General features: G+C 40.0%; 1 protein-coding gene across 5 annotated transcripts in view; it reads left to right on the top strand.

Annotated features, from left to right (window-relative positions):
- The window catches only part of MRE11 (MRE11 double strand break repair nuclease), a 96334-nt gene that overhangs the window by 52081 nt on the left and 16464 nt on the right, over positions 1 to 27789 (top strand). For all 5 annotated transcript variants that reach the window (XM_055422827.2, XM_055422828.2, XM_088842866.1 and 2 more), the window contains 3 exons: positions 2089 to 2151; positions 14805 to 15024; positions 16146 to 16229. In XM_055422827.2, coding sequence (XP_055278802.1) covers positions 2089 to 2151; positions 14805 to 15024; positions 16146 to 16229 — 367 coding nt within the window. The remainder of the gene's footprint in view (positions 1 to 2088; positions 2152 to 14804; positions 15025 to 16145; positions 16230 to 27789) is intronic.

Genomic DNA, 27789 nt, shown 5'->3' with positions numbered 1-27789 from the left:
TTAGTTACTCCTACTGTCTCCAAACTGATCTCCCTGTTCTGCTCATGTTTCTTGTCCTCCACTCTCTGTTCTGTCCTCAGTTCTACTGTTGGTGGTCCTAACGTAATTCAGATGAAGTCACTCCTGCCAGAGAAGAAAAAGCCCTTACAGTTGTTCCCAAGGCCTTACTGGGTCTGGTTTCTGTAACTTCTTCAGGCACTTCTCTGCTCAAGCCCAGCATCCTCCTTGCTGTTTTAAACATACAGTGTTTCTGCCCTGGTGCCTTTGCATGTATTCTTTCTTTTGATTGGAATGATTTCCCCCTACTTGCGAAGTTCATTCCCTACCTTTTAAAATCCTTGCCACTTTCTCATTTTATTACCTTCTCAGTGAGGCTTTTGATGATCTCCTGTAGCCTTTTTGGCACTCTCTGTCCCTCTTCCTGCAATATTTATCTAGGAGCACGTAACACCTTTTGCAAAAATGTCACAGGTTCACATACTTGAAAGGACTCTTTAAGACTCCACTGAGCATACTCACTTAAGGTTTTTATTTAAAGGCAGCTGGTACAGTACGGCAAGAGGGAGGAGTATAGGCAGGCATTAAGGATCTGGGAAATGCGAGGCATCCACTCCTCTCCTTACATGCACACCGCAAACCCAGGACTGGACACATGGCAAGATATGTGCAGAAGTTGACACGGTTTTTTTTTTAAGCCCCTCTGGTAACATAAGCCATGCTAACTGCTCATCCAGGTAGGAAACCATCAGTAAATTGGCACCGGGAATGCCAGAGGCTCCTCAGAGGTAAGGACAGAGTTTTCCCAGTCTAGCTGATCCCAACTAGACTTGATCCCATACACCTTCTAAAATACAATATAGCTTATTTTGTTTCTGATTTTCTAACACAGACACATGTACACGGTGATTATAAGCTCCTTAAGGGCAGACTTTCTGATTCTTGTTCATTGTTGTGTTCCCCACCCCTATAGTAGTACCTGGTACTTAGTGGCTTGGCTCAGTAAGTATGTGCCAAGTAAATTACTAATTAAATGGAGCGTATCTCCAGCTGCATAACTAAACTGTAAGAGCTTTGTGAGCAGCAACTGGTAACAAAGGAAGCTCTGTATCCTTCATGGCACCAGGACCAGGGTTTGCAGTCATTAAACTTTCAGTGGTTGACTGTTAACAAAATGGCTCTTCAAGGGCCCACCCACTTGGGACACTATTTTAGAGAGCCTCTTGGATGACTTACAGCCAGGTACCTAAGAATAAACTGTGTAGTGTAATAACTCAAACCTGTTAAAAGAGAGGTTTTTGTTCTTAGCTATTTTACTGAAGTATAACACCCATAAAGCATTGCAGGTTTTTCCTCTGTAGTCTGACTGGCTGTTTTTCAATGACAGGGGCCATTTTGGCAGCAGGTAGAGTCTGATGCTAGGAGGGATTGGGGGTGGGAGGAGATGGGGACGACAGAGAATGAGCTGGCTAGATGGCATCACCGACTTGATGGACATGAGTTTGAGTGAACTCTGGGAGTTGGTGATGGATAGGGAGGCCTGGCGTGCTGTGATTCATGGGGTCGCAAAAAGTCGGACATGACTGAGCGACTGAACTGAATATAATTTTGCTATAGCCAATTTTTCTTAGAGTACATTTCTGAATTTTTAATGTAAGTCACTGGAGGAGGCAATGGCACCCCACTCCAATACTCTTGCCTGGAAAATCCCATGGATGGAGGAGCCTGGTAGGCTGGCTGCAGCCCATGGGGTTGCTAGGAGTCGGACACAACTGAGCGACTTCACTTTCACTTTTCACTTTCATGCATTGGAGAAGGAAATGACAACCCACTCCAGTGTTCTTGCCTGGAGAATCCCAGGGATGGGGGAGCCTGGTGGGCTGCCGTCTGTGGGGTCATGCATAGTTGGACATGACCGATGAGACTTAGCAGCAGCACTGGGAAAATATGACTTCTTTAATCTTTTGTGAAGCAAAGCTATATTTGAATTTCCAAGTTTTATGTTGAAATGTAAAGCATCTGTTAAGCAGTTTGTATTTACATAACAGACATGTTTGTAACATATTTGTGAATTTTTCTGTTATAATCCAGGTACGTCGTTTCAGAGAAAGCAGACAAAAGAATGCGAATGAAGAAGATGATGAAGTGCGAGAGGTAACTTTGCTGTTAGTCCCTTTGCATATTTGTCAGCTTGTTAAATCAGAGTAACTAGTAGGTTTACTTAGTCAGCCCACAGGGTCTTGGTTTGGTGGGTGGGACTGAGCAGGGGTTAGCTAATGACAGCTGCCTTTGACTTATTCCAGTTCAACCTACGAGTATTCTGGGTGCTGATATTCTCTTTTTAACCTTCTGCTATTGCTGAGAACTTAACTAATTGTTGATACGTGTATGGAGTGGGAGGGCAGGGGGCAGGAATAATATTCTGAAGAGTTCTTATTAGTCAAAATAATTCCCAACTGCTATTAGAGCATCTTATCAATATAAGATAAAACCTTACCCCACTGAGCTGATATTGTTTGCAGCAAAAAAAAAAAAAAAAAATTTAGTGTTTTGGTTAGCAGTGTCATTAAAGGTAAATACAGTGTCCACTGGTATTTCTAAAATGTAGAAATTTGCTTGATTGCCCTCATCACTGTCTTTTCCATCTCTTTGTAGATTAGGAATTTGAGGTTAGCAACTGTTAACTTAAATTTTGGGCCTCTGTCTGGTACTTGGTGAATTCATGATTGAAATTCAAATTCAAGTATATTTTCCTATTTTCTAATTGCTGTAAGTGTTGGATGATTGCTGTCTAGTACTTAAAACTATTTTATCAATTATTTATTTTGGACTTTTGATTGCTTTCCTTCAACATTTTCTATAGTACCTGTTATGGGTAGCCATTGTGTTTTTTATTAGGGATATAAATATGAAAAAGATGGTCTGGGTCCCTCTGAGAGCCTCAGTTTAGTACGTGAGACAGAGATATGCAAAAATAAAAATTTAAACCTTATGACCAGAAGTTTCATCCTCACTGAATTTATACAACTGTCCCATTAGTCCATTTTTATTCCCTAAATATTTCAGAACTGTAGCTGACAGGTGTACTCTTGCCTGGAGAATCCCAGGGATGGGGGAACCTGGTGGGCTGCCTTCTATGGGGTCACAGAGTCAGACACGACTGAAACGACTTAGCAGCAGCAGCAGCTGACGGGTGGTGAATTGGAAAGAGCTGGAACTGCTCACAGGGACCACAGCCTTGTCTAACTCAATGAAACTATGAGCCACTCTGTGTAGGGCCACTCAAGATAGATGGGTTATGGTGGGGAGTTCTGACAAAAAATGGTCCACTGGAGAAAGGTATGGCAAATCACTTCAGCATTTTTGCCTTGAGAATCCCATGAAAAGTATGAAAGGCACAAAGATCTGACACTGAAAGATGTACTCCCCAGGTCCGTAGGTGTCCAATATGTTATTGGAAAAGAGTGGAGAAGTAACTCCAAAAGGAATGAAGAGATGAAGCCAAAGCAAAAACAACACCCAGTTGTAGATGTGCTGGTGATGGAAGTAAACTCTGATACTGTAAAGAAGAATATTGCATGGGAACCTGGAATGTTAGGTCCATGAATCAAGGTAAACTAGAAGTCATCAAACAGGAGATGGCAAGAGTGAACATCAACATTTTAGGAATCTGCACTAAAATGGACTGGAATGGGCGAATTTAATTCAGGTGACCATTTTATCTACTACTGTGGGCAAGAATCTCTTAGAAGAAATGGAGTATCCCTCATAGTCCATAAGAGTCTGAAATGCAGTACTTGGGTACAATCTCAAAAATGACAGAATGATATCTATTCATTTCCAAGCCAAGCCATTCAATAACACAGTAATCCAAGTCTATTCCCTGATCAGTAATGCTGAAGAAGCTGAAGTTGACTGGTTCTATGAAAACATACAAGACCTTCTATATCTAACACGCCAAAAAGATGTCCTTTTCATTTTAAGAGAATGGAATGCAAAAGTAGGAAGTCAAGAGATACCTGGAGAAACAGGCAAGTTTAGCCTTGGAGTACAGAATGAAGCAGGTCAAAGGCTAACAGAGTTTGGCCAAGAGAACGCACTTGTCATAGCAAACACCCACTTCCAACAACATAGGAGACGACTCTACACATGGACATCACCAGATGGTCAATACCGAAATCGGATTGATTGTATTCGTTGCAGCCAAAGATGGAGAAGCTCTATACAGTCAACAAAAACAAGACTGGGAGCTGACTGTGGCTCAGCTCATGAAATCCTTATTGTCAAATTCAGACTTAAATTGAAGAAAGTAGGGAAAACCACTAGACCATTCAGGTATGACCTAAATCAAATCCCGTAACGATGACACAGTGGAAGTGACGAACAGATTCAAGGGATTAGATCTGATAGAGTGCCTGATGAACTCTGGACGGAGGTTCGTGACATTGTACAGGAGACAGGGACCAAGACGATCCCCATGGAAAAGAAATGCAAAAAAGCAAAATGGCTGCCTGAGGAGGCCTTCCAAATAGGTGAGAAAAGGAGAGAGGCCAAAAGCCAAGGAGAAAAGGAAAGATATACCCATTTGAATGCAGAGTTCCAAAGAATAGCAAGGCGAGATAAGAAGGCCTTCCTCAGTGATCACTGCAAAGAAATAGAGGAAAACAATAGAATGGGAAAGACTAGACTTCGTTTCAGGCAAATAGAGATACCAAGGGAACGTTTTGTGCAAACATGGGCACAATTAAGGATAGAAATGGTATGGACCTAACAGAAGCAGAAGATATTAAGAAGAGGTGGCAAGAATACACAGAAGCACTGTATAAAAAAAATCTTCATGACCAAGACAACCATGATGGTGTAATCACTCACCAAGAGCCAGACATCCTAGAATGTGCCAGCAAATCTGGAATACTCAGCAGTGGCCACAGGACTGGAAAAGGTCAGTTTTCATTCCAATCCCAAAGAAAGGAAATGCCAAAGAATGTTCTAACTACTGCACAATTGCACTCATCTCACATGCTTCAGAGTAGTGCTCAAAATTCTCCAAGCCAGACTTCAGCAGTATGTGATCCGTGAACTTCGAGATGTTCAACCTGGATTTAGAAAAGGCAGAGGAACCAGAGGTCAAATTGCCAACATCCGTTGGATCATCAAAAAAGCAAGAGAGTTCCAGAAAAACATCTACTTCTGCTTTAATCACGATGCCAAAGCCTTGACTGTGTGGATCACAACAAACTGTGGAAAATTCTTCAAGAGATGGGAATACCAGACCACCACCTTACCTGCCTCCTGAGAAATCTGTATGCAGGTCAAGGAGCAACAGTTAGAACTGGACATGGAACAACAGACTGGTTCCAAATCGGGAAAGGAGTACATCAAGGCTGTATATTGTCACCCTGCTTATTTAACTTATATGCAAAGTACATCATGAGAAATGCTGGACTGGATGAAGCACAAGCTGGAATCAAGATTGACAGGAGAAATATCACTAACCTCAGATATGCCGATGATACCACCCTTACGGCAGAAAGTGAAGAGGAACTCAAAAGCCTCTTGATGAAAGTGAAAGAGGAGAGTAAAAAGTTGGCTTAAAGCTCAACATCCAGAAAACTAAGGTCATGGCATCTGGTTCCATCACTTCATGGCAAATAGACGGAGAAACAATGGAAACAGTGACAGACTTTTATTTTGGCGGGCTCCAGAATCACTGCTGGTGATTGCAGCCATGAAATTCAAAGACGCTTGCTCCTTGGAAGAAAAGCGATGACCAACACAGACAGCATATTAAAAATCAGACATTACTTTGCCAACAAAGATCTGTCTTGTCAAAGCTATGGTTTTTCCAGTAGTCATGTATGGGCGCGAGAGTTGGGAGTATAAAGAAAACCGAGCACCAAAGAATTGATGCTTTTGAACTGTGGTGTTGGAGAAGACTCTTGAGAGAGAGTCCCTTGGACTGCAAGAAGATTCAACCAGCCTATCCAAAGGAAATAATTCCTGAATATTGATTGGAAGGACTGATGCTGAAGTTAAAACTCCAATATTTGGCCACCTGATGCGAAGAACTGATTCATTTGAAAAGACCCTAATGCTGGGAAAAAATTGAAGGCGGGAGGAGAAGGGGACGACAGAGGATGAAATGGTTGGATGGCATCACTGACTCAGTGGACATGAGTTTGAGTAAACTCTGGGAGTTGGTGATGGACAGTAAAGTCTGGTGTGCTATAATCCATGGGGTCACAATGAGTTGGACATAACTGAGCAACACCAAACTGAACTGAATTGATACTGTTTAGAATTTGACTAAAGAAGTTCAAGGCTTTCTCAAGGTGTAATTCACAGCTTTGTAGAATTATTTAGCTCAGAACATGAATGCCAGTATCATACTTAAATTACTTAAACAGACAAACAAAAGCATTAGTTTTTATTTTAGAGATAAAAACATGCTTTATTGTCTTGTTCACATAGTAAAACTCTCAAGTATTTTCTTTAATTGTAGGTTCCTATTTAAATAGAAAGCCAAATATCAGTAGTAAATATTTTAGGCTTTGCTGGCCATCTGTGGTATATGTCACTTTTCTTTTTTACAGCCGTTTTAAAATGTAGAAACTGTTCTTAGTCTGATCCAAAGTTCATAGTTGGACTGGCCTCTGATTTCTTTCTTATGTTCTATGTGAATTCAATTCAGGGTCGATATCTTTTTTTAAGCTGTAATACCAAGTGCTGTTAATGGAGTGAAGAGGCAGCCAGTAGGATGAGAGAACATATTTGCAAATCATATATCTGATAAAGGATTAATAACCAGAACATATAAAGAGCTCTAAAATTCAACGAAACAACCTGTTTTAAAAATGGACAGAGGGCTTGCCTAGATATTTCTTTAAAGAAGAGATACAGTTAACCACTAAGCACAGAAAAGATGCTCAGTATCACTAAACACTAGGGAATTCTGATCAAAACCATTAGGTACACTTTGTATCCCTTTGAATGGCTGTTCTCCAAAAAATTAGAAGGTAGCAAATAATGGCAAGAAAATGGAGAAATGGGAACCCTTGTGCATTGCTGCTGTGCTGCTAAGTTGCTTCAGTCGTGTCCAACTCTGTGCGACCCCATAGACGGCAGTCCATCAGGCTCCCCCGTCCCTGGGATTCTCCAGGCAAGAACCCTGGAGTGGGTTGCCATTTCCTTCTCCAATGCATGAAAGTGAAAAGTGAAAGTGAAGTCACTCAGCAGTGTCCCACTCTTAGCGACCCCATGGACTGCAGCCTACCAGGCTCCTCTGTCCATGGAATTTTCCAGGCAAGAGTACTAGAGTGGGGTGCCAGTGCATTGCTAGTGCGAAGATAAAAGCTACTGTGGAAAACAGTATGATGATTCCTCAGAAGGTTAAACATGGAATTGCTGTATGATCTTTACAAATCTAAGTGGTGAAAAATTATTTCTTATTGTTGTTTTTAATTCATACTTTTTTTATTACTAGTAAGTCTGAGTAATTTTTATAAGTTACATTATATGAAATACTTTTTCATGTTCTTTACATAGAGTATTATTTTTTTTGCCTAGGTCATTGGCCTTTCTCTAATTGATTAGTAAGAGCACTCAGGTGAAAGTGTGTGCACACTCATACTGAGTGTTCCTGTAGCAGAGTTAGGGGTTTTTGTCATGCAAAAGAGGTCTCCTTTTGTTCCTGAGGGCTTTTTGTTTGTTTGTTTAAATCTGGAATAGGTAATGAATCAAAAGCTTTTTTGGCATCTGTGAAGATACCCCTGTGGGGTTCTTCCTCCTGTGTTCTGTTATTATGGTGAATTATATTATTTTCTCTTCTATTATTGACACGTCCTTAGTATCACTTTATGAACCCCCTGGTAATGGGTGTACTGGTCTTTCAGTGAGCCCCTGGATTCCTTTTGTTTGCTTTGATATTAATAAGTAAGATACTGTAATTTTTCTTCTGTGCATGCAGTCCTTTGTCAGTTTTTGGTACCATGTTATGCTGGCTTTATAAAAAGAAATTGGCAGCTTTCTTTCTTAATGTTGTCGAAATAGCCATGGAATCATCTGTTCTTTGAAGATTTGGTATAATTTACCTGTGATACTCTCTAGTTGTGGTCATTTTCTGGAGTGTAGTTCTTTTAATAATTTTCTCAAAATGTTGTTTGTTAATTAGTCTGTTGAGACTGTCTTGGTTTAGTTGAGGTCATTTGTTTTCCAAATTACTTAGAATTGAGCAGAGTGCTTTCTCATAATTCTTTTAATTTTCCTTAGATCTTTTCCCCCCTCCATTCTCATTTATTTTCTTTAACAATTCATTTTAAAGTAGTTTCATCTGTTCTGGTACTCAGTATTTTTATTTTAATTTTCTAGATATTCTGTAATTTTTGTTTTATTTTGCAATTTGAAGTCAGGGTATTTTCATTTTTAATTTTATTGCACTGTGATGAGAAATTATGATATTCTTTTTTGTTATTTAGAATTGATCTTTTTCTTAGCATTCCATTATATATCAGTTAAACCATTTCATGGGGTCTTGAAAAGAAGTATATTATTTATTTTCAGAGTACAGCGTTCAACATACATCAATTACATCTACCTTAGTATGTAATTTAGGTCTTTATATATATTTTTTAATGTACTGTTATTTATTGCAGTTGTGTTCTATGAAGTCACTACAAACACTGAGTATTATAGGCTCTTGCCAGCCACTGGTTACAAAAATCTTTGCTAACTGATTAATGCAGTACCTTTTCCGTGTGTGTTTCTGTTTGAGGACACCTTATTCAGTATATGTCATTGATTCATTAACATTGAACTTGTGGCCAATAGCCCTATAACTCATGCCTGAATGATGCTTATCTACAAGTGTATTTGCTCCACAAGGCACATCTTAGCTTTCTGCACTTAGGAACAGTAAACACCGCTTCATCTGTACACCTGGAGCCATTTTAAAAGTAAAATCACCATCTAAAAGCACAAAATTGTGAACAGCATGGCTCTACATGTGTTCCGAAAAGGACACTCATTTACAAGTACGAGAGCTGAAACCAGAAGGCTGAGTGTCACATTGTTTGACATCATCTGGGAGTGTGTGTGTCAGGCAATTAAAAATTTTCACCACTCTGCACATGCCCATAAATGACCACAGAAACATCGGGAATATTGTTTTGGGGTTACAAAAACATTTTGGCAAGTAGGTGAATTTGCATATATGGGATGTGAAAATTATGAGCGTTGGCCATACTTTATCTGGGACAAGAAAGATGAATTGAAATCTTTACAGTTTTTTTCTTTATGTTTTTTGTTGTATTCCCTGAAGTTTTTTCTTTTTGATTTGTAATGCCTTGTTGAGCACTTGTAGTGAGTTAGCTGTTCCACTCCAGCAAGTGCCTCATCGTGAAGCTTGGTTCCCTTCCACCACCACTTCACTCCTGCTTCTGCCCTGCCTGCTTTGTTCTCATCTCCTCAGTTAGTCCTGTCTGTCCATAGTTCATGGATCACAGAGAGCTTGGAAATGCTCTAGCTGCCTGTTCTTAGACCCAGAACTTGTCATTCTAAGCAAGAGAGACTGTTGTCATGGTCTCTTGGGTAGGATAGATCAATTTTGTAGCTCTTTACAATGTCTGAAACTCTTCAACCTTCTCCTTTAGCCAAGCCAGATATTCACACTCCTTACCCATTAACTCTTCCTCCTAGTCTTTGTATTCTGTGGGTAGAGCATTTTTCTAATTTTATTGAAAACATTAAAAAATTTTTTTCTTCTTGTTACATTTTGATAGATTTAAAGGAAGAGATCAGGGCAGCATTGCTCTTTTTGTTTTTAATCAGGAAATATATAGTCACTTCACTTATTCAGGATATTTCATTAAGTCTCAAACTGATCTTTTCTAGACTGTTTCTTTTCAAATTAAAATTTATTAAATTAAAATCTTGATCCTAAGGTTTTTTATCCTTTTCCAGGCTTTCACTTGTTTTGTTCTACTTAATTCTTTTTATATATATATTTGTAAGAAATTATTGCTTATGTTTTTCTGATTATAAAAGTCATATTTTAGAAAATGTATATTGTAGCAAATTTGTAATATTCAATAATAATGAAGAAAAGCACCCTCAAATGTCATCACTCAGAGATAGAAGCTATTTTTTGTGAGTTTTTTTTCTTGTTATTTATCATTAGCCTATTGTAAAGAGAAGTTTAAATGATGACAGTCTCTTACAAATGGTGGTGTTGAATTAGGTGTGCGTGCATGTGTACTAAGTTGGTTCCATCATGTCCAACTCTTTCCTACTCTATGGACTGTAACCCACCAGGCAGGCACCTCTGTCCGTGGGATTTTCTCCTCTTGTTTTCCTGACAAGAGGAGATTGTCAGGCCCTCCTCCAGGGCATCTTCCCAACCCAGGGATAGAACTCGTCTCTTATGTCTCCTGCACTGCCAGGCAGGTTCTTTACCACTGGCACCACCTGGGAAGCCTGTTGAATTAGGATTGATTGCTAACTCCTGCCAGAATTGCCATTCCTCCCAGTTTTGAAACTTCTGATTTTGTGAAATTTTGTTATCCTTAGTATGCCTTTCAGAAGATCTCGTTTTATAGGCAGTATTGCAAATCGATCTGGCGAATCACAGCACTAAATTTGGTTGCTTTGGAAATGAACAGAAATCATTCTGTCGTTTTTAAAATTGCATCCAAGTACTGCATTTCGGACTCATTTGTTGACCATGATGGCTACTCCATTCCTTCTAAGGGATTCCTGCCCACAGTAGTAGATATAATGGTCATCTGTGTTAAATTAACCCAGATTTTAGTCCATTTTAGTTCACTGATTCCTAGAATGTCTACATTCACTCTTGTCATCTCCTGTTTGACCACTTCCAATTTGCCTTGATTCATGGACCTAACATTCCAGGTTCCTATGCAATATTGCTCTTTACAGCATCAGACCTTTCTTCTATCACCAGTCACATCCAGAACTGGTTATTGGTTTTGCTTTGGCTCCATCCCTTCTTTCTTTCTGGAGTTATTTCTCTGCTGATCTCCAGTAGCATACTGGGCACCTACTGACCTGTGGAATTCCTCATTCAGTATCCTATCATATTGCCTTTTGATACTGTTCATGGGGTTCTCAAGGCAAGTATACTGAAGTGGTTTGCCATTCCCTTCTCCAGTGGACATATATTACAGTAATCCAAGCCTATGCCCCAACCAGTAATGCTGAAGAAGCCGAAGTTGAACGGTTCTATGAAGACTTACAAGACCTTTTAGAACTAACACCCAAAAAAGATATCCTTTTCATTATAGGGGACTGGAATGCAAAAGTAGGAAGTCAAGAAACACCTGGAGTAACAGGCAAATTTGGCCTTGGAGCACGAAATGAAGCAGGGCAAAAGCTAATAGAGTTTTGCCAAGAGATCGCAGTGGTCATAGCAAACACCCTGTTCCAACAACACAAGAGAAGATTCTACACATGGACATCACGAGATGGTCAACAGCGAAATCAGATTGATTATATTCTTTGCAGCCAAAGAGGGAGAAGCTCTATACAGTTAGTAAAAACAAGACCAGGAGCTGACTGTGGGTCAGATCATGAATTCCTTATTGCCAAATTCAGACTTAAATTGAAGAAAGTAGGGAAAACCACTAGACCATTCAGATATGACCTAAATCAAATCCCTTATGATTATACAGTGGAAGTGAGAAATAGATTTAAGGGACTAGATCTGATAGAGTGCCTGATGAACTATGGATGGAAGTTCGTGACATTGTACAGGAGACAGGGACCAACACCATCCCCATGGAAAAGAAATGCAAAAAACAAATTGGCTTTCTGAGGAGGCCTTACAAATAGCTGTGAAAAGAAGAGAAGCGAAAAGCAAAGGAGAAAAGGAAAGATATAAGCATCTGAATGCAGAGTTCCAAAGAATAGCAAGGAGAAATAAGAAAGCCTTCCTCAGCAATCAATGCAAAGAAATAGAGGAAAACAACAGAATAGGAAAAACAAGAGATCTCTTCAAGAAAATTAGAGATATCAAGGGAATATTTCATGCAAAGATGGGCTCGATAAAGGACACGCAGAGTGAAGAGGAACTCAAAAGCCTCTTGATGAAAGTGAAAGAGGAGAGTGAAAAGGTTGGCTTGAAGCTCAACATTCAGAAAACAAAGATCATGGAATCTGGTCCCATCACTTCCTGGGAAATAGATGGAAAAACAGTGGAAACAGTGTCAGACTTTATTTTTTGGGGCTCCAAAATCACTGCAGATGCTGAGTGCAGCCATGAAATTAAAAGACGCTTACTCCTTGGAAGGAAAGTTATGACCAACCTTGATAGTATATTAAAAAGCAGAGACGTTACTTTGCCAACCAAGGTCCGTCTAGTCAAGGCAATGGTTTTTCCCGTGGTCATGTATGGATGTGAGAGTTGGACTGTGAAGAAAGCTGATCGCCGAAGAATTGATGCTTTTGAACTGTGGTATTGGAGAAGACTCTTCAGAGTCCCTTGGACTGCAAGGAGATCCAACCAGTCCATTCTAAAGGAGATCAATCCTGGATGTTCGTTGGAGGGACTGATGATAAAGCTGAAACTGCAATACTTTGGCCACCTCATGCATCGAGTTGACTCACTGGAAAAGACTCTGATGCTGGGAAAGTTTGGGGGCGGGAGGAGAAGGGGACGACGGAGAATGAGATGGCTGGATGGCATCACCGACTCTGTGGACATGAGTTTGAGTGTACTCCGGGAGTTGGTGATGGACAGGGAGATCTGGCGTGCTGTGATTGATGGGGTCGCAAAGAGTCGGACACGACTGAGCGACTGAACTGAACTGAACAGAAGCTGAAGATATGAAGAGGTGGCAAGAATACACAGAAGAACTATACAAAAAAGATCTTCATGACCAAGATAATCACGATGGCGTGATCACTCACCTGGAACCAGACATCTTGGAATGTGAAGTCAAGTGGGCCTTAGAGAGCATCACTATGAACAAAGCTCGTGGAGGTGATGGAATTCCAATTGAGCTATTTCAAATCCTGAAAGATGATGCTATGAAAGTGCTGCACTCAGTATGCCAGCAAATTTGGAAAACTCAGCAATGGCCACAGGACTGGACAAGGTCAGTCTTCATTCCAATCCCAAAGAAAGGGAATGCCAAAGAATGCTCAAACTACTGCACAATTGCACTCATCTCACACGCTAGTAAAGTCATGTTCAAAATTCTCCAAGCCAGGCTTCAGCAATATGTGAAACGTGAACTTCCAGATAGATGTTCAGGCAGGTTTTAGAAAAGGCCCGAGGCACCAGAGATCAAATTGCCAACATCTGCTGGATCATGGAGAAAGCAAGAGAGTTGCAGAAAAACATCTATTTCTGCTTCATTGATGATGCCAAAGCCTTTGACTTTGTGGATCACAATAAAGTGTGGAAAATTCTGAAAGAGATGAGAATACCAGACCACCTGACCTGCCTCTTGAGAAACCTGTATGCAGGTCAGGACGCAACAGTTAGAACTAGACATGGAACAACAGACTGGTTCCAAATAGGAAAAGGAGTACGTCAAGGTTGTATATTGTCACCCTGCTTATTTAACTTCTATGCAGAGTACATCATGAGGAACGCTGGGCTGGAAGAAGCGCAAACTGGAATCAAGATTGCCTTGAGAAATATCATTAACCTCAGATATGCAGATGACACCACCCTTATGGCAGAAAGTGAAGAGGAACTCAAAAGCCTCTTGATGAAAGTGAAAGAGGAGAGTGAAAAGGTTGGCTTGAAGCTCAACATTCAGAAAACAAAGATCATGGCATCTGGTCCCATCACTTCTAGGGAAATAGATGGAGAAACAGTGGAAACAGTGTCAGAGTTTTTTTGGGTTGCTCCAAAATCACTGCAGATGGTGATTGCAGCCATGAAATTAAAAGACGCTTACTCCTTGGAAGGAAAGTTATGACCAACCTAGATAGCATATTAAAAAGCAGAGACATTACTTTGCCAACCATGTCCGTCTAGTCAAGGCTATAGTTTTTCCAGTGGTCATGTATGGGTGTGAGAGTTGGACTGTGAAGAAAGCTGATCACTGAAGAACTGATGCTTTTGAACTGTGATGCTGGAGAAGACTCTTGAGAGTCCCTTGGACTGCAAGGAGATCCAACCAGTCCATTCTAAAGGAGATCAATCCTGGGTGTTCATTGGAAGGACTGATGCTAAAGCTGAAACTCCAGTACTTTGGCCACCTCATGTGACGAGTTGACTCACTGGAAAAGACTCTGATGCTGGGTGGGATTGGGAGCGGGAGGAGACAGGGATGACAGAGAATGAGATGGCTGGATGGCATCACCGACTCGATGGACATGAGTTTGAGTGAACTTCGGGAGTTGGTGATGGACAGGGAGGCCTGGCGTGCTGTGGTTCATGGGGTCGCAAAGAGTTGCACACGACTGAGCGACTGAACTGAAATTTGATTGGTGGTGGAGAAGGCTTCTCTTGTATTGCATTTTTTAGTGTGACTATGAGGAGAAGGGCACAGCAGAGGATGAGATGTTTGAACGGCATCATCACTGATTCAATCAACCTGAGTTTGAGTAAACTCTGGGAGATAGTGAAGGACAGGAAAGCCTGGCATGTTGCAGCCCATGGGTTTGCAAAGAGTTGGACACAACTGAGCGATTGAACAACAACAACAGCATAATAAGTGAAAAATAATAGTTTAGACAGTTTGGAAATAAGAGATGTTCACCAGAGTGACCAGATTAATGACTTGTGCGGATGCTGCATTGTCCACTAACATGTGCTTTCCTCTTATCATCCCTGTCAGGCCATGAGTAGGGCCAGAGCCCTCAGATCTCAGTCAGAGGACGCCGCTTCCGCCTTGACTGCTGAAGACCTTATGAGTATAGATTCGGCAGAACAGATGGCTGATGACTCTGATGATAGCATCATAGTGGCAGCCAACAAAGGAAGAGGCCGAGGAAGAGGCCAAAGAGGAGGAAGAGGGCAGAATTCAGTGTCAAGAAGGGGGTCGCAGAGAGGAAGAGGTTAGCCCCGAGTACTGTCTTCCCTCCACATTCACACTTGGCAATTGTGCAGGAAATTCAGAATTGTATTCCCATTGGCAGAATTCAGTTACACGGTCCTTCAAAAATGTATCTTTATAATGTACTGAGACAGGCTTTAATGTAGTCTTGATATACACATTTCACTTAAATACTGAATAGCCACATGCACATGAAGTTTTTAATATATATTTTTTTACATGATAAAAGATTTTAATACCTACTCTCCTATTTTTTAAAAGAATTTTACTGTGTTTGGGAATTTTCCTGAAGATCCCGTGGTTAGGACTTGAACTTTCACTGCTAAGGGTGTGGGTTCAATCCCTAGTCAGGGAATTAAGATCCCTTTAGTCTCACTGCACAGCCAAAAGAAAAAAGTTTCACAGTTTTTCTTAGACATTGGGTATATTTAATCGATACATTTAGTCTCACATATACAAAGTAATAGTGAATGAAACACTTAAAGAAAATGATTAGCTAAGGTAGGAAGAAAACTAGAGATCATAAAAATTATTTTTGTTAACGTCATAAGATACAAATGCCCGCATTATCATGAAATGGCTTTATAAAATTTGTTTACAAAGAAAAAGTGCCCTCAAACAATTTGATATCTTAATGTTAGTTAACAGTAATTACCAGCATTATGTTTACTGTGACGCTGTTGTCATTGAATTGTCCAAATAATAAAAACTAGTCACCCAATGACTTCCTAATGAAGTATAAAAATCCCTAGGAATATTTTAAAATTATTTTTATTAAATGTTTATCTATAGGAATTTTAAACTGGTTAAAATGGATAGTACTTTAGTTAAAAATCTCCAAAGAGAAAAGTCTTCATATTCTAGTGATATTATTTTATTATTCTTGCATTTATAAATATTTTCCTTAAATTTTAAATGGAGCAATATGAACCAGATGGGGCCCAAGTATAGTCTTTGCAAATTGATCAGACTCCAAATCTTTCTTCTTATATATATATATTTGGCATTTTACACATAAACTGTTTTGAGATAACTGTTATTAGATTTCATTTTGATTTTATTTTTTTAAAGAAAACTTTAGCTACTGATGGACTGTATATTAACTGCTCAATATTCTAACAGCAGGCACTAGTCTGGAGATTTCTACTCAAGGCAGAGGTTCAAAGGCCACTACATCAACATCTAGAAATATGTCTATTATAGATGGTGAGTATAGACTGCAAGTGATTATCTTGCAGTCATTTATAAATTCCAATGCAAGAAGATCCAGGAAACCCCATGAATAAGTCTTACTGGTTTGTGTTGTCGTCACTGGGGAGTCAAAAGAGTTATTGGAATCACAGGATAAATTATGTTAATTTAAAAGACCTTTGCCATTCAGGGGGGCTGTTGAAGAACGTGAGCTCTAAAATGTAATTTTTTGACAGATGTTATGATTTCCCTTTAATAGAGGGATCACTGAGACATAGAAAAGGCAGTTGGTCAGTGTATCAACAGTGATGAAGGGACAAGGAACTGCTTCTTAACATACTATTAACTTGCTTTTCTCATACTGCTTTTGTCCATCTCTACTGTTAATATAGTCATGTGAGCTGCATTCAAGGGAAAATTACAGTCAGAGTTCTATGCATTGATTTTGTGTATGTGTTGTGTCTGAAAGCTAGCCTCAAACTAAGGGAACCTATTTTACTGTTTTGATAATAATATAGCATAAAAATTAAACCATTTTTAATATTATAGTTTATGAGATCAGCAGAAATTATAAGTCAGATTTGTGAAAATATATGTTAAAATAGGTGATTTTTTTTCTCCTTTCAATTGACAGTATATCCATATGTATTGTATTTATATTATTATTAGAAATTAATTTTTGACAGATTGGAGAATTGGATTAAATCTTACAAGATTAAATTTATAAAGGGTAAATACATGCTGTATATATGTCCAAGAGGATGGCTGCACAGAGAGAGTTCTGAGAAGTATATGATATTAGCAGGAAACCAAGTAAGAAAGACTTAGGTCACTAAGGTTGTGCAAAGGTTGATCTAACTGTCTCAGTCTGATGGTGCCTGACAGGCTGTTGTTGAACCGTGAAAGACACCAGGATTCTTGCTCTTCGGAGGAGAGGAATTCAATCTGGGACCAGTGATGAGGCTCAATCACTCAGAGATTTTGTGTGATGAAGTTTTATTAAAGTATAAAAGATATCGAGAAGGCTTATGGGACATAGACATCAGAAGTGGGAGGAAAGAGTGCCTCCCTGCTAGCCTTTAGCTGAGCTGCTAGCAGGCTGCTAGTTGGAGAAAGGAAATATCTCAAAACTCAGAGAGCGGCACCAGGCCCCTCACCCACAACATGCATTTTGACATAACATTGGCACAAGGTGAGTCACTCTGGGCCATAAAGAGATTGACATGAATCTTGAAGAAAGGCAGGTTTTCAAGCAAATGTATAGTTCCATTAACATAGATTAGGAGAACAATTGAATGAGTAAAACATACTGGTTTGTTGAGCCATTATCAGTTAGACATAGTTCATTAACATAGCTTAAGAAAAACATTTCCATAAGAAAAATACATTGGTTAGCTCAAGGTTTGAGAAAAGTTAAGTTCAGGTAGAACCAGGTGTCATGGCAACACAGAATTTTAAAAGAAACCTTTTATTTTTGTATAGAGAGGGAAAAAAATCTGATACTTGTAGTTTGTTTCCTCTTGCCTCTTAAGAGAGGTAAAATCCTCTGACGCTTGCAGCCTATTTCCTCCCTTTGGCAACCCTTAGCCTTCCTGCCTGTTACCCTCTCAGTGCCTAAAGCAGTATTTATAGAAGTAGTGCTTCTCTACAGCAAGTAGTACTTCTCTACAGCTTCTCTCCCTCTGTGCTGATTGGATGTATCATGTCAAGAATACTTTGCTCATCTTTGGAACCATATTTCAAAAAGGATATCAGCTTTATATGATCATTCAGAAGAGAAATCATATAATATAAAAAAACCTCTTAGAAGGAACTTAGGATAGCTAATCTGGGAAAAATTGAAATCTTTACATTAATGAAGTTCTATCATGTCAAAGATCGAATAGATGTGATTTGCACAGTCTAAAGCTGAAACTCCAATACTTTGGCCACCTCATGCGACGAGTTGACTCACTGGAAAAGAGTCTGATACTGGGAGGGATTGGGGGTGGGAGGAGACGGGGACTACAGAGAATGAGATGGCTGGATGGCATCACCGACTTGATGGACATGAGTTTGAGTGAACTCCGGGAGTTGGTGATGGACAGGGAAGCCTGACGTGCTATGTTTCATGGGGTCGCAAAGAGTCGGACACGACTGTGCAACTGAACTGAAAGACAGTGGTTTTAAATCTGTTTTAAGTTATAGATTCTGCAAGCTACATATCCTGTCTTTAAATAAGTACTCATGCAATTATATTTCATTTCAAAGGGTTCAGGGATCCCCTAGAAGCCCATCCATGGGCTCTAGGTTAAGAACTTCTCCCCAATGAGGACAGATGGGAAAAGCTAATCACACACAGATTTAAGTTTATTATATGATAAAAGAGACCTGGAAGACTTAAGAACAATTTCACGAACTCCCTCTTTTATAGACAAGGGAATTGAGCTAAATATTTTGCCTTAGGTTGATAAAACCACTGATAATGTTGTAGGAAAGGGGACCCCTTCCAGGGCCCAAAACTGGGCTCTTGTCTAACACTCGGAAAAGAATTGTCCGAGGAGACATGTGCTGACAGAGCAAGAGATTTTATTGGGAAAGGGCACCTGAGTGGAGAGCAGTACGGTAAAGGAACCCAGGAGGACAGCTCTGCCCTGTGACTCCCAGTCTCGGGTCTTAGATTAGTTTCTGAGTGGTCTTTGGCCAGTCATTCTAATTCAGAGTCTTTCCTGGTGGCGCTCGCATCGCTCAGTCAAGATGGGTGTTAGCAAGAGGGATTCTGGGAAGTGGACGGACACATGGTGTCTCCTTTAGACCTTTCTGACCTCTTCTGGTTGGTGATGGCTTATTAGTTTCGCATTCCTAATCAGGATCTCCTGTCATAAAACAACTCATGCAAATGGTTACTATGGCGCCTGGCCAGGGTGGGTGGTATCAGTCAGTGTGCTTCCCCTAACAACTCCCCTCTGAGAGACTTCATACTCAAGATACTTCTTGGGAATTGGGGTGGAGGTCTCTTTCTTCTGTAACTTCTTCCTGCTGTGCATGGGCGTAGGCCTGCCTAGCAGAGCAGAAGTCTCTCTCTACCTGATCTAAGTTGGGGTGTTCCACATCTGAAACCAGCTTCCACCCTTGTAGCAACAGCAGTTTAATTTGAAACTGTTGGCTCCTTTCAGAGATGAAATAGAAAGGGGCCAAACAGCAGACCTAACAGGATGGTCATCACTGGTCCCCAGAAACAGGAGGCAACATTTGGGGTGAGGGCTGCAGAGTTTGTAACTTTTTGTTTTGATTGGTTGGTGGTGAAGCAACAGAGCCATGTTCCAGGAATCTTGTGTTCAGTCTGAAGTTACCATGTTTCACCTGGGTGGGGGCTCCAGTTCTGTAGACGAACTTAAAGACATTGTTATGCATATTTATTTGGTAGGAACCAGGACCCTGTCTCAAGGCTATACCACCATTTGATTGTTACTGTTTCTGTATCCCCTCCCTTCCCTGATAAGCAATTGTTTGAATTCACTCTTTGGAACTCAGGGAAGGTGAAGGAGGCTGAATGAAGCCTATATCCTACAGATAAGAAATGGAGAACACAGAACAGATCTGTACTCCAGAGCCCCACAGAGTCTTCAGTTCAGTTCAGTTCAGTTGCTCAGCCGTGTCCGACTCTCCGCGACCCCATGAATCACAGCACGCCAGGCCTCCCTGTCCATCACCAACTCCCGGAGTTCACTCAAACTCATGTCCACAGAGTCGGTGATGCCATCCAGCCATCTCATTCTCCGTCGTCCCCTTCTCCTCCCACCCCCAACCTTTCCCAGCATCAGAGTCTTTTCCAGTGAGTCAACTGGTCACATGAGGTGGCCAAAGTATTGCAGTTTCAGCTTTAGCATCAGTCCTTCCAATGAACACCCAGGATTGATCTCCTTTAGAATGGACTGTTTGGATCTCCTTGCAGTCCAAGGGACTCTCAAGAGTCTTCTCCAACACCACAGTTCAAAAGCATCAATTCTTCGGCGATCAGCCTTCTTCACAGTCCAACTCCGTACATGACCACGGGAAAAACCATAGCCTTGACTACACGGACCTTGGTTGACAAAGTAATGTCTCTGCTTTTTAATATGCTGTCTAGGTTGGTCATAACTTTCCTTCCAAGGAGTAGGCGTCTTTTAATTTCATGGCTGCACTCAGCATCTGCAGTGATTTTGGAGCCCAAAAAATAAAGTCTGACACTGTTTCCACTGTTTTTCCATCTATTTACCATGAAGTGATGGAACCAGATGCCACGATCTTTGTTTTTTGAATGTTCAGCTTCAAGCCAACCTTTTCACTCTCCTCTTTCACTTTCATCAAGAGGCTTTTGAGTTCCTCTTCACTTTCTGCCATAAGGGTAGTGTCATCTGCATATCTGAGGTTATTGATATTTCTCCCAGCAATCTTGATTCCAGCTTGTGCTTCTTCCAGCCCAGCGTTCCTCATGATGTACCCTGCATAGAAGTTAAATAAGCAAGGTGACAATATACAACCTTGACGTACTCCATTTCCTATTTGGAACCAGTCTGTTGTTCCATGTCCAGTTCTGACTGTTGCTTCCTGACCTGCATACAGGTTTCTCAAGAGGCAGGTCAAGTGGTCTGGTATTCCCATCTCTTTTAGAATTTTCCACAGTTTATTGTGATCCACACAGTCAAAGGCTTTGGCATCATCAATGAAGCAGAAATAGATGTTTTTCTGGAACTTTCTTGCTTTCTCCATGATCCAGCGGATGTTGGCAATTTGATCTCTGGTGCCTCTGCCTTTTCTAAAACCTGCTTGAACATCTGGAAGTTCACGATTCACATATTGCTGAAGCCTAGCTTGGAGAATTTTGAGCATGACTTTACTAGCGTGTGAGATGAGTGCAATTGTGCAGTAGTTTGAGCATTCTTTAGCATTCCCTTTCTTTGGGATTGGAATGAAGAGTGACCTTTTCCAGTCCTGTGGCCATTGCTGAGTTTTCCAAATTTGCTGGCATATTGAGTGCAGCACTTTCACAGCATCATCTTTCAGGATTCGAAATAGCTAAATTGTAATTCCATCACCTCCACTAGCTTTGTTCGTCGTGATGCTCTCTAAGGCCCACTTCACTTCACATTCCAAGATGTCTGGCTCCAGGTGAGTGATCACGCCATCTTGATTATCTTGGTCATGAAGATCTTTTTTGTACAGTTCTTCTGTGTATTCTTGCCACCTCTTCTTAATATCTTCTGCTTCTGTTATGTCCATACAATTTCTGTCCTTTATCGAGCCCATCTTTGCATGAAATGTTCCCTTGGAATCTCTAATTTTCTTGAAGAGATCTCTAGTTTTTCCTATTCTGTTGGTTTCCTCTGTTTCTTTGCATTGATCACTGAGGAAGGCTTTCTTATCTCTCCTTGCTATTCTTTGGAACTCTGCATTCAGATGCTTATATCTTTCCTTTCCTCTTTTGCTTTTCACTTCTCTTGTTTTCACAGCTATTTGTAAGGCCTCCTCAGACAGCCATTTTGCTGTTTTGCATTTCTTTTCCACGGTGATGGCCTTGGTCCCTGTCTCCTGTACAATGTTACGAAACTCCGTCCAGAGTTCATCAGGCACTCTATCAGATCTAGACCCTTAAATCTATTTCTTACTTCCACTCAATAATCATAAGGGATTTGATTTAGGTCATATCTGAATGGTCTAGTGGTTTTCCCTACTTTCTTCCATTTAAGTCTGAATTTGGCAATAAGGAGTTCATGATCTGAGCCACAGTCAGCTCCTGGTCTTGTTTTTGCTAACTGTATAGAGCTTCTCCATCTTTGGCTGCAAAGAATATAATCAATCTGATTTCGCTGTTGACCATCTCGTGATGTCCATGTGTAGAGTCTTCTCTTGTGCTGTTGGAAGAGGGTGTTTGCTATGACCAGTGCGTTTTCTTGGCAAAACTCTATTAGCCTTTGCCCTGCCTCATTTCCTGCTCCAAGGCCAAATTTGCCTGTTACTCCAAGTGTTTCTTGACTTCCTACTTTTGCATTCCAGTCCCCTATAATGAAAAGGACATTTTTTTTGGGTGTTAGTTCTAAAAGGTCTTGTAAGTCTTCATAGAACCGTTCAACTTCGGCTTCTTCAGCATTACTGGTTGGGGCATAGACTTGGATTAGTGTAATATTGAATGGTTTGCCTTGGAAACGAACAGAAATCATTCTGTCGTTTCTAAGATTCCATCCAAGTACTGCATTTTGGACTCTTTTGTTGACCATGATGGCTACTCCATTTCTTCTATGGGATTCCTGCCCACAGCAGTAGATATAATGGTCATCTGAGTTAAATTCACCCATTCCAGTCCATTTTCGTTCACTGATTCCTAGAATGTCGACGTTTACTCTTGCCATCCCCTGTTTGACCACTTCCAATTTGCCTTGATTCATGGACCTAACATTCCAGGTTCCTATGCAAGCCGTGAAATTAAAAGACGCTTACTCCTTGAAAGGAAAGTTATGACCGGCCTAGATAGCATATTAAAAAGCAGAGACATTACTTTGCCAACCAAGGTCCGTCTAGTCAAGGCTATGGTTTTTCCCGTGGTCATGGATGGATGTGAGAGTTAGACTGTGAAGAAAGCTGATCGCCGAAGAATTGATGCTTTTGAACTGTGGTGCTGGAGAAGACTCTTGAGAGTCCCTTGGACTGCAAGGAGATCCAACCAGTCCATTCTAAAGGAGATCAATCCTGGGTGTTCATATGAAGGACTTATGCTGAAGCTGAAACTGCAATACTTTGGCCACCTCATGCGACGAGTTGACTCACTGGAAAAGAGTCTGATTCTGGGAGGGATTGGGGGTAGGAGGAGAAGGGGACGACAGAGAATGAGATGGCTGGATGGCATCACCGACTCAATGGACATGAGTTTGAGTGAACTCCGGGAGTTGGTGATGGACAGGGATGCCTGGCATGCTGTGGTTCATGGGGTCGCTAAGAGCCGGACACGACTGAGCGACTGAACTGAACTGAGCTGAGAGTTACACTGTTACTATCATTGATCTCATATGGGACTATATATTATTCTATTAAAGGCCTCAGATACACATTTGGCAGTGCATGAAACAGCAATTTTGTAAAACAAGTGAAATACAAATAACATAGCCAGCAGTATTAGTAAAGTCATAAGTAAGACTGAAGTTAAGACATTCCATTAGATGTAGCCCAGTATATCTCAGGTTATCTGACTTAGTCTACTCTGTAGAATCTTTATCTTCCAGGGAAATTATATATTGGCACCATCTAAAAGGCACATAGCCCAGTTTTTTAGTGTTACTAGACTGATTGTCTTTAGTATGATTTAATTGTTTCCAACACAGAGGACACTTTAAACCTAAATTACCATAGCCTTGTGTTATTTATATAAATCCATCCTATAATTGTGGGAGATTTTTTTCTCCTTTGCTGAAACTTTTCTTGTTGTTCTGATTGAGCTTGAGTAATAGAAAAAGCTCAAATTGATGGCCAGAGTCAGAGCAGACATTATTAATTGGCCTGGTGAGGGGATTCTATATAGTAATATCACAGTGACCTGAATATGACTATAATTTTTTTAAGTAAATTTTCTCAGGGCCAACAGGTTAGAGTCTTGTAGTAGAGAAATTTACCAAGGTAACCCAGAACTACCAGATTACCAACCAGGACACAGGTAATTGGCCACAAACCCGACAATTGGATTAATTTCTAAAACTAGCATAGGATCAGGCCTTTGATAGAAAAGCATTTGATTTATATGCAAAGGTCTAAGAAGTTAAGAAAACATTATTAAATGATCATACGAATCAGGCCCAACATCTTGGGCAAGCTCTCTACCTCTGATGTCGTCATCTTCTCATCCTGGTGTGGTGTAGTTTCTCCTGATAAAAAAAGCCTTTCCATCCAGGTTGGAGGCAGTCCCTTAAATTATGTCTTTTTCCAGTCCTGGTTGCAGGTCATGAGGCATCTGATCTTCATCCAAAGATAGATTACTGAAATAAGCTTTAGAAACAAACATAGGGTGTTTTTTTATTTAATTAAATTTTACATTAATATCAAAGAACTATCTAAGAAATTATTCTTACTACCTCTATTGATAGACCTCCTTTAAAAAACTGGGATTTAACATTTATCGAAACATCTTTTTCTCCCTAAAATTACCCTCATTTTTATTAAATATAACCAAATTAAGGCTAGCTTGTTTGCAAAATAGGTCTGTTCTCACTAATTTTGGTCTGATGATTTATATAACCATAATTGATCACAGATTTTTATTTTGCTGAAACATTTATGGAATCTCGGACTGAACTTTTAAAATAAAACAGGGCTGGGAAACTCACACCAAAGGATTATCACAGATTTTGCCTAACAGATCTAGGTGGATTCTTCTCTTTTTAAGGTCTCAAAAATTCCTTCAGATTTTTGTACCTGTTAGTGAGATAACCTTCTTAGATCATTTGATAAACTTACTGGAAACCTAAGAGTTTGAAATTTCTGGAGGAGTCAGATAAAGAGAAAATATAATAGTTTTGTTTATAACTTACAATTTTACCAAATTATTTTTATAATTAGTTTGAGAGGAAGTTTTTCCCTACTCCCGGAAAACACAAGATTCAAACCTGTAATTTTCAGATAGAAACCATAAAAGTTATAAGCATATTTGCTGGTTCATTCAGTCTTTTGTTAACTTTTGTGAAGTCATCAGGTTTTTCGTTAGAATACCAGGACATATCAAAATGTTAAGAACTCCATATAATTTCTAGGATATCTGTATTAGTAATTTTACTATACATTATAACATGAGCGGATTTATTACTCATTTGATAAAATTTTTTATGTAATTTAACCAACCAAATAAACACAGTTTAATATCTCTCTTTGGGATGTTTTAGGGGCCCTCTGAAGCACCCCAAAGTTAGCTAGAGGTCAAAGGAACTTCAAAAAAGTTCGATTTAGGAAGTTTTATCGAAAAGATCAATTAAAAGCATTTAGAACATTTGGTCAGATTTAGTCAGTGTTGATGAGTGTATCATTTAGCTTGTTGATATGTCACAATGGGTGTAAATACCAAGGCTCAAGGTCTTGTGAAAGCCAGCTCCGCCATCTTGTAACTAGTTGGCTGTAACCAGTTTTTTTATGGCTGTGTCATTCCTAACAAAATCCATTTATCTAACTAATTGTAATCCAATTTTAGAAAATGCTGATCATGCATAACTCTTTAGTATTTTTCGTACTTTTTTTTAATTGAAAACACACTTCTTACTTTCCTTTAGCAACCAAGAACTAACTTTTATATTACCTTTTTATAGATTGGTAAGCATAAATACCAGTGATAATTTCTAAAATCCTTGCTTTCTTAGAACATTTTGGGATGTCACCGAACATTATTCATTTATAGTCCCCAATCTCTTTAGTTTTTCTATAAAAGGAAATTAGTGTTTAGTAGTAAATGTTTCAAAATCTTATTTTATTTGGAAATGACCTATTTAATAGACTTCCAACACTTAGCACAACCCTTAGAAATTCAAGTTACGCCAATCTGGAGAGACTATTTTAGACAGATATTCCTTTTTTTTTTTTTTTATCATAATTCTGTCCTGGTACATTTTATTTTTTCCAACATTTGTGATTTAAAATCCCATGACATTTCTTCAAGGTGAAATTCTGCTCGAATTTTCAACAAGATTAGTTTGTTTCCAGCCAAAATAAATATCATTCAGGTTCAGCAAAACTTCAGAAAGGCACCAATAAATGCAATGAGGTCCACGTAAACACCATGACAACCGTTTGCACTTAGCTAAAGGACTTCTACTTTTAAAAATCAATGAAATAATTCAACTGTGTGAGTTGTAATGTGTTGCTAATCACTAGACAGATATTCCTAAAGAATAATTATTTTTAATAGAGCTTATCTAAAAGCTCATATCTCATTTATATTTTTTAGAAGTTTTTTCACTCAAGGTAATTTCCTTGTTGACAAACTTGTAGCAGATATAATATCTAACTTATATTAAACCTACGTACAATGAAAATATTTTACTTAATGTTAATTACTCTAAGACATGTCTATATTAGATAGATCAACAAACAAACATTAATATCAGGTATTTAATACTGAATATTTCTCAGTTCACCTGAACCTGGAATTTATTGTTTAATTTAGAATTATTTGATTTGTAAGTGCTTACCTTTCTTTAAGCTAATTAAATAGAGCTCATTTACAAATTAACTTCAGAAATATTACTCAGAGACAAAGACATACCAAGACATATTTCGACAGACACAGTGCAAGATCTAGCTTCATTTTCTAAGTTTTTAGTCATGAATTAGATATAAATTAGATATAAAATTTACTAGTTTATAAAAAACAGTTGGAATAAATAAAACTTTTAAAGACTTTTTCCCATTTTTCCTCTGTCTCAGGGATTAGAGATGGTCTAGGTAAGTGTTCCTGAGAACAGAGCCAGAGCCCTGGTCTCAAGGCACAGGGAAAGAAAATCAACTTCTAACAAAATGGCGACAGGTCTAAACCAAATTGTAGCCAGACAAAGCAAAATGGCCATCAAAAATCACAACACAGAACACAGAGTTAAAACACACATATAGACCTGCAGTCTTTATCAAACACTCCCTCAAATATAAGAATACAGTCTCAGAAAACCTCCTATAGAGACACAAAACTTCAGATCCAAGTACTAACAGAGTAAAGGAAAATATCTCAGGTCTTCACTGATTTCAAAGGGAGGAAAGGAAACCAGGTTGAAAGAAGAGGGAGGAGGTGGGAGAGGGGGGCAAAAGGGGTGGCCTTACAGACGTTTCCTGCCACTTGCAGACACCCAGGTGTTTACGGGACTTTTCCCTGGGCCTCCAGAGAAGGGAGGACTAGAACTCGGCCCTACCAGAAATCAGACCAGAACCAGAATTCGAGTTCTCTGCCAAGAGGAGGTGATCAGTCTCCAATCCTCAGCTTACGCTGAGGCCCTTCGACCAGATTCCTGGGTCCAGGACCGGGGGACTAGAAAAACGGGGAAGGATAGGAAGGACTAAGGAGAGGAAAGAGAGAGGTCAATAAAGTCTCTTGTTCCTTACCAGTCGGGGCATTCTGGCCAGTTGGAGGAGGAGTCAGGAGGAGACCAGGGACAAAAGGGTCCCAGTTGCGGCCACTGGGTCTGGTCCATTGGCAGGCAACCTGGCCCCCGAGTACCCCGAGTGGTCAGGCTGTCAGTTTCAGCGAAGAAGAATCCCCACCAGAGTCGCCATTTGTTGTAGGAAAGGGGACCCCTTCCAGGGCCCGAAACTGGTCTCTTGTGTAACACTCGGAAATGAATTGTCCAAGGAGACACATGCTGACAAATCAAGAGATTTTATTGGGAAAGTGCACCTGGGTGGAGAGCAGTAGGGTAAAGGAACCCAGGAAAACATCTCTGCCTCGTGACTCACAGTCTCGGGTTTTAAATGGTGATGGGATTAGTTTCCGGTGGTCTTTGGCCAGTCGTTCTGATTCAGAATCTTTCCTGGTGGCGCACACATCGCTCATCCAAGATGGATGTTAGCGAGAGGGATTCTGGGAAGTGGATGGACACAT

Source organism: Moschus berezovskii, chromosome 14, assembly GCF_049115385.1.
Source record: "Moschus berezovskii isolate FMDL1 chromosome 14, NW_MosBer_1.0, whole genome shotgun sequence".
NCBI lineage: Eukaryota > Metazoa > Chordata > Mammalia > Artiodactyla > Moschidae > Moschus > Moschus berezovskii.
This window is presented reverse-complemented; position numbering and strand designations above follow the sequence as displayed.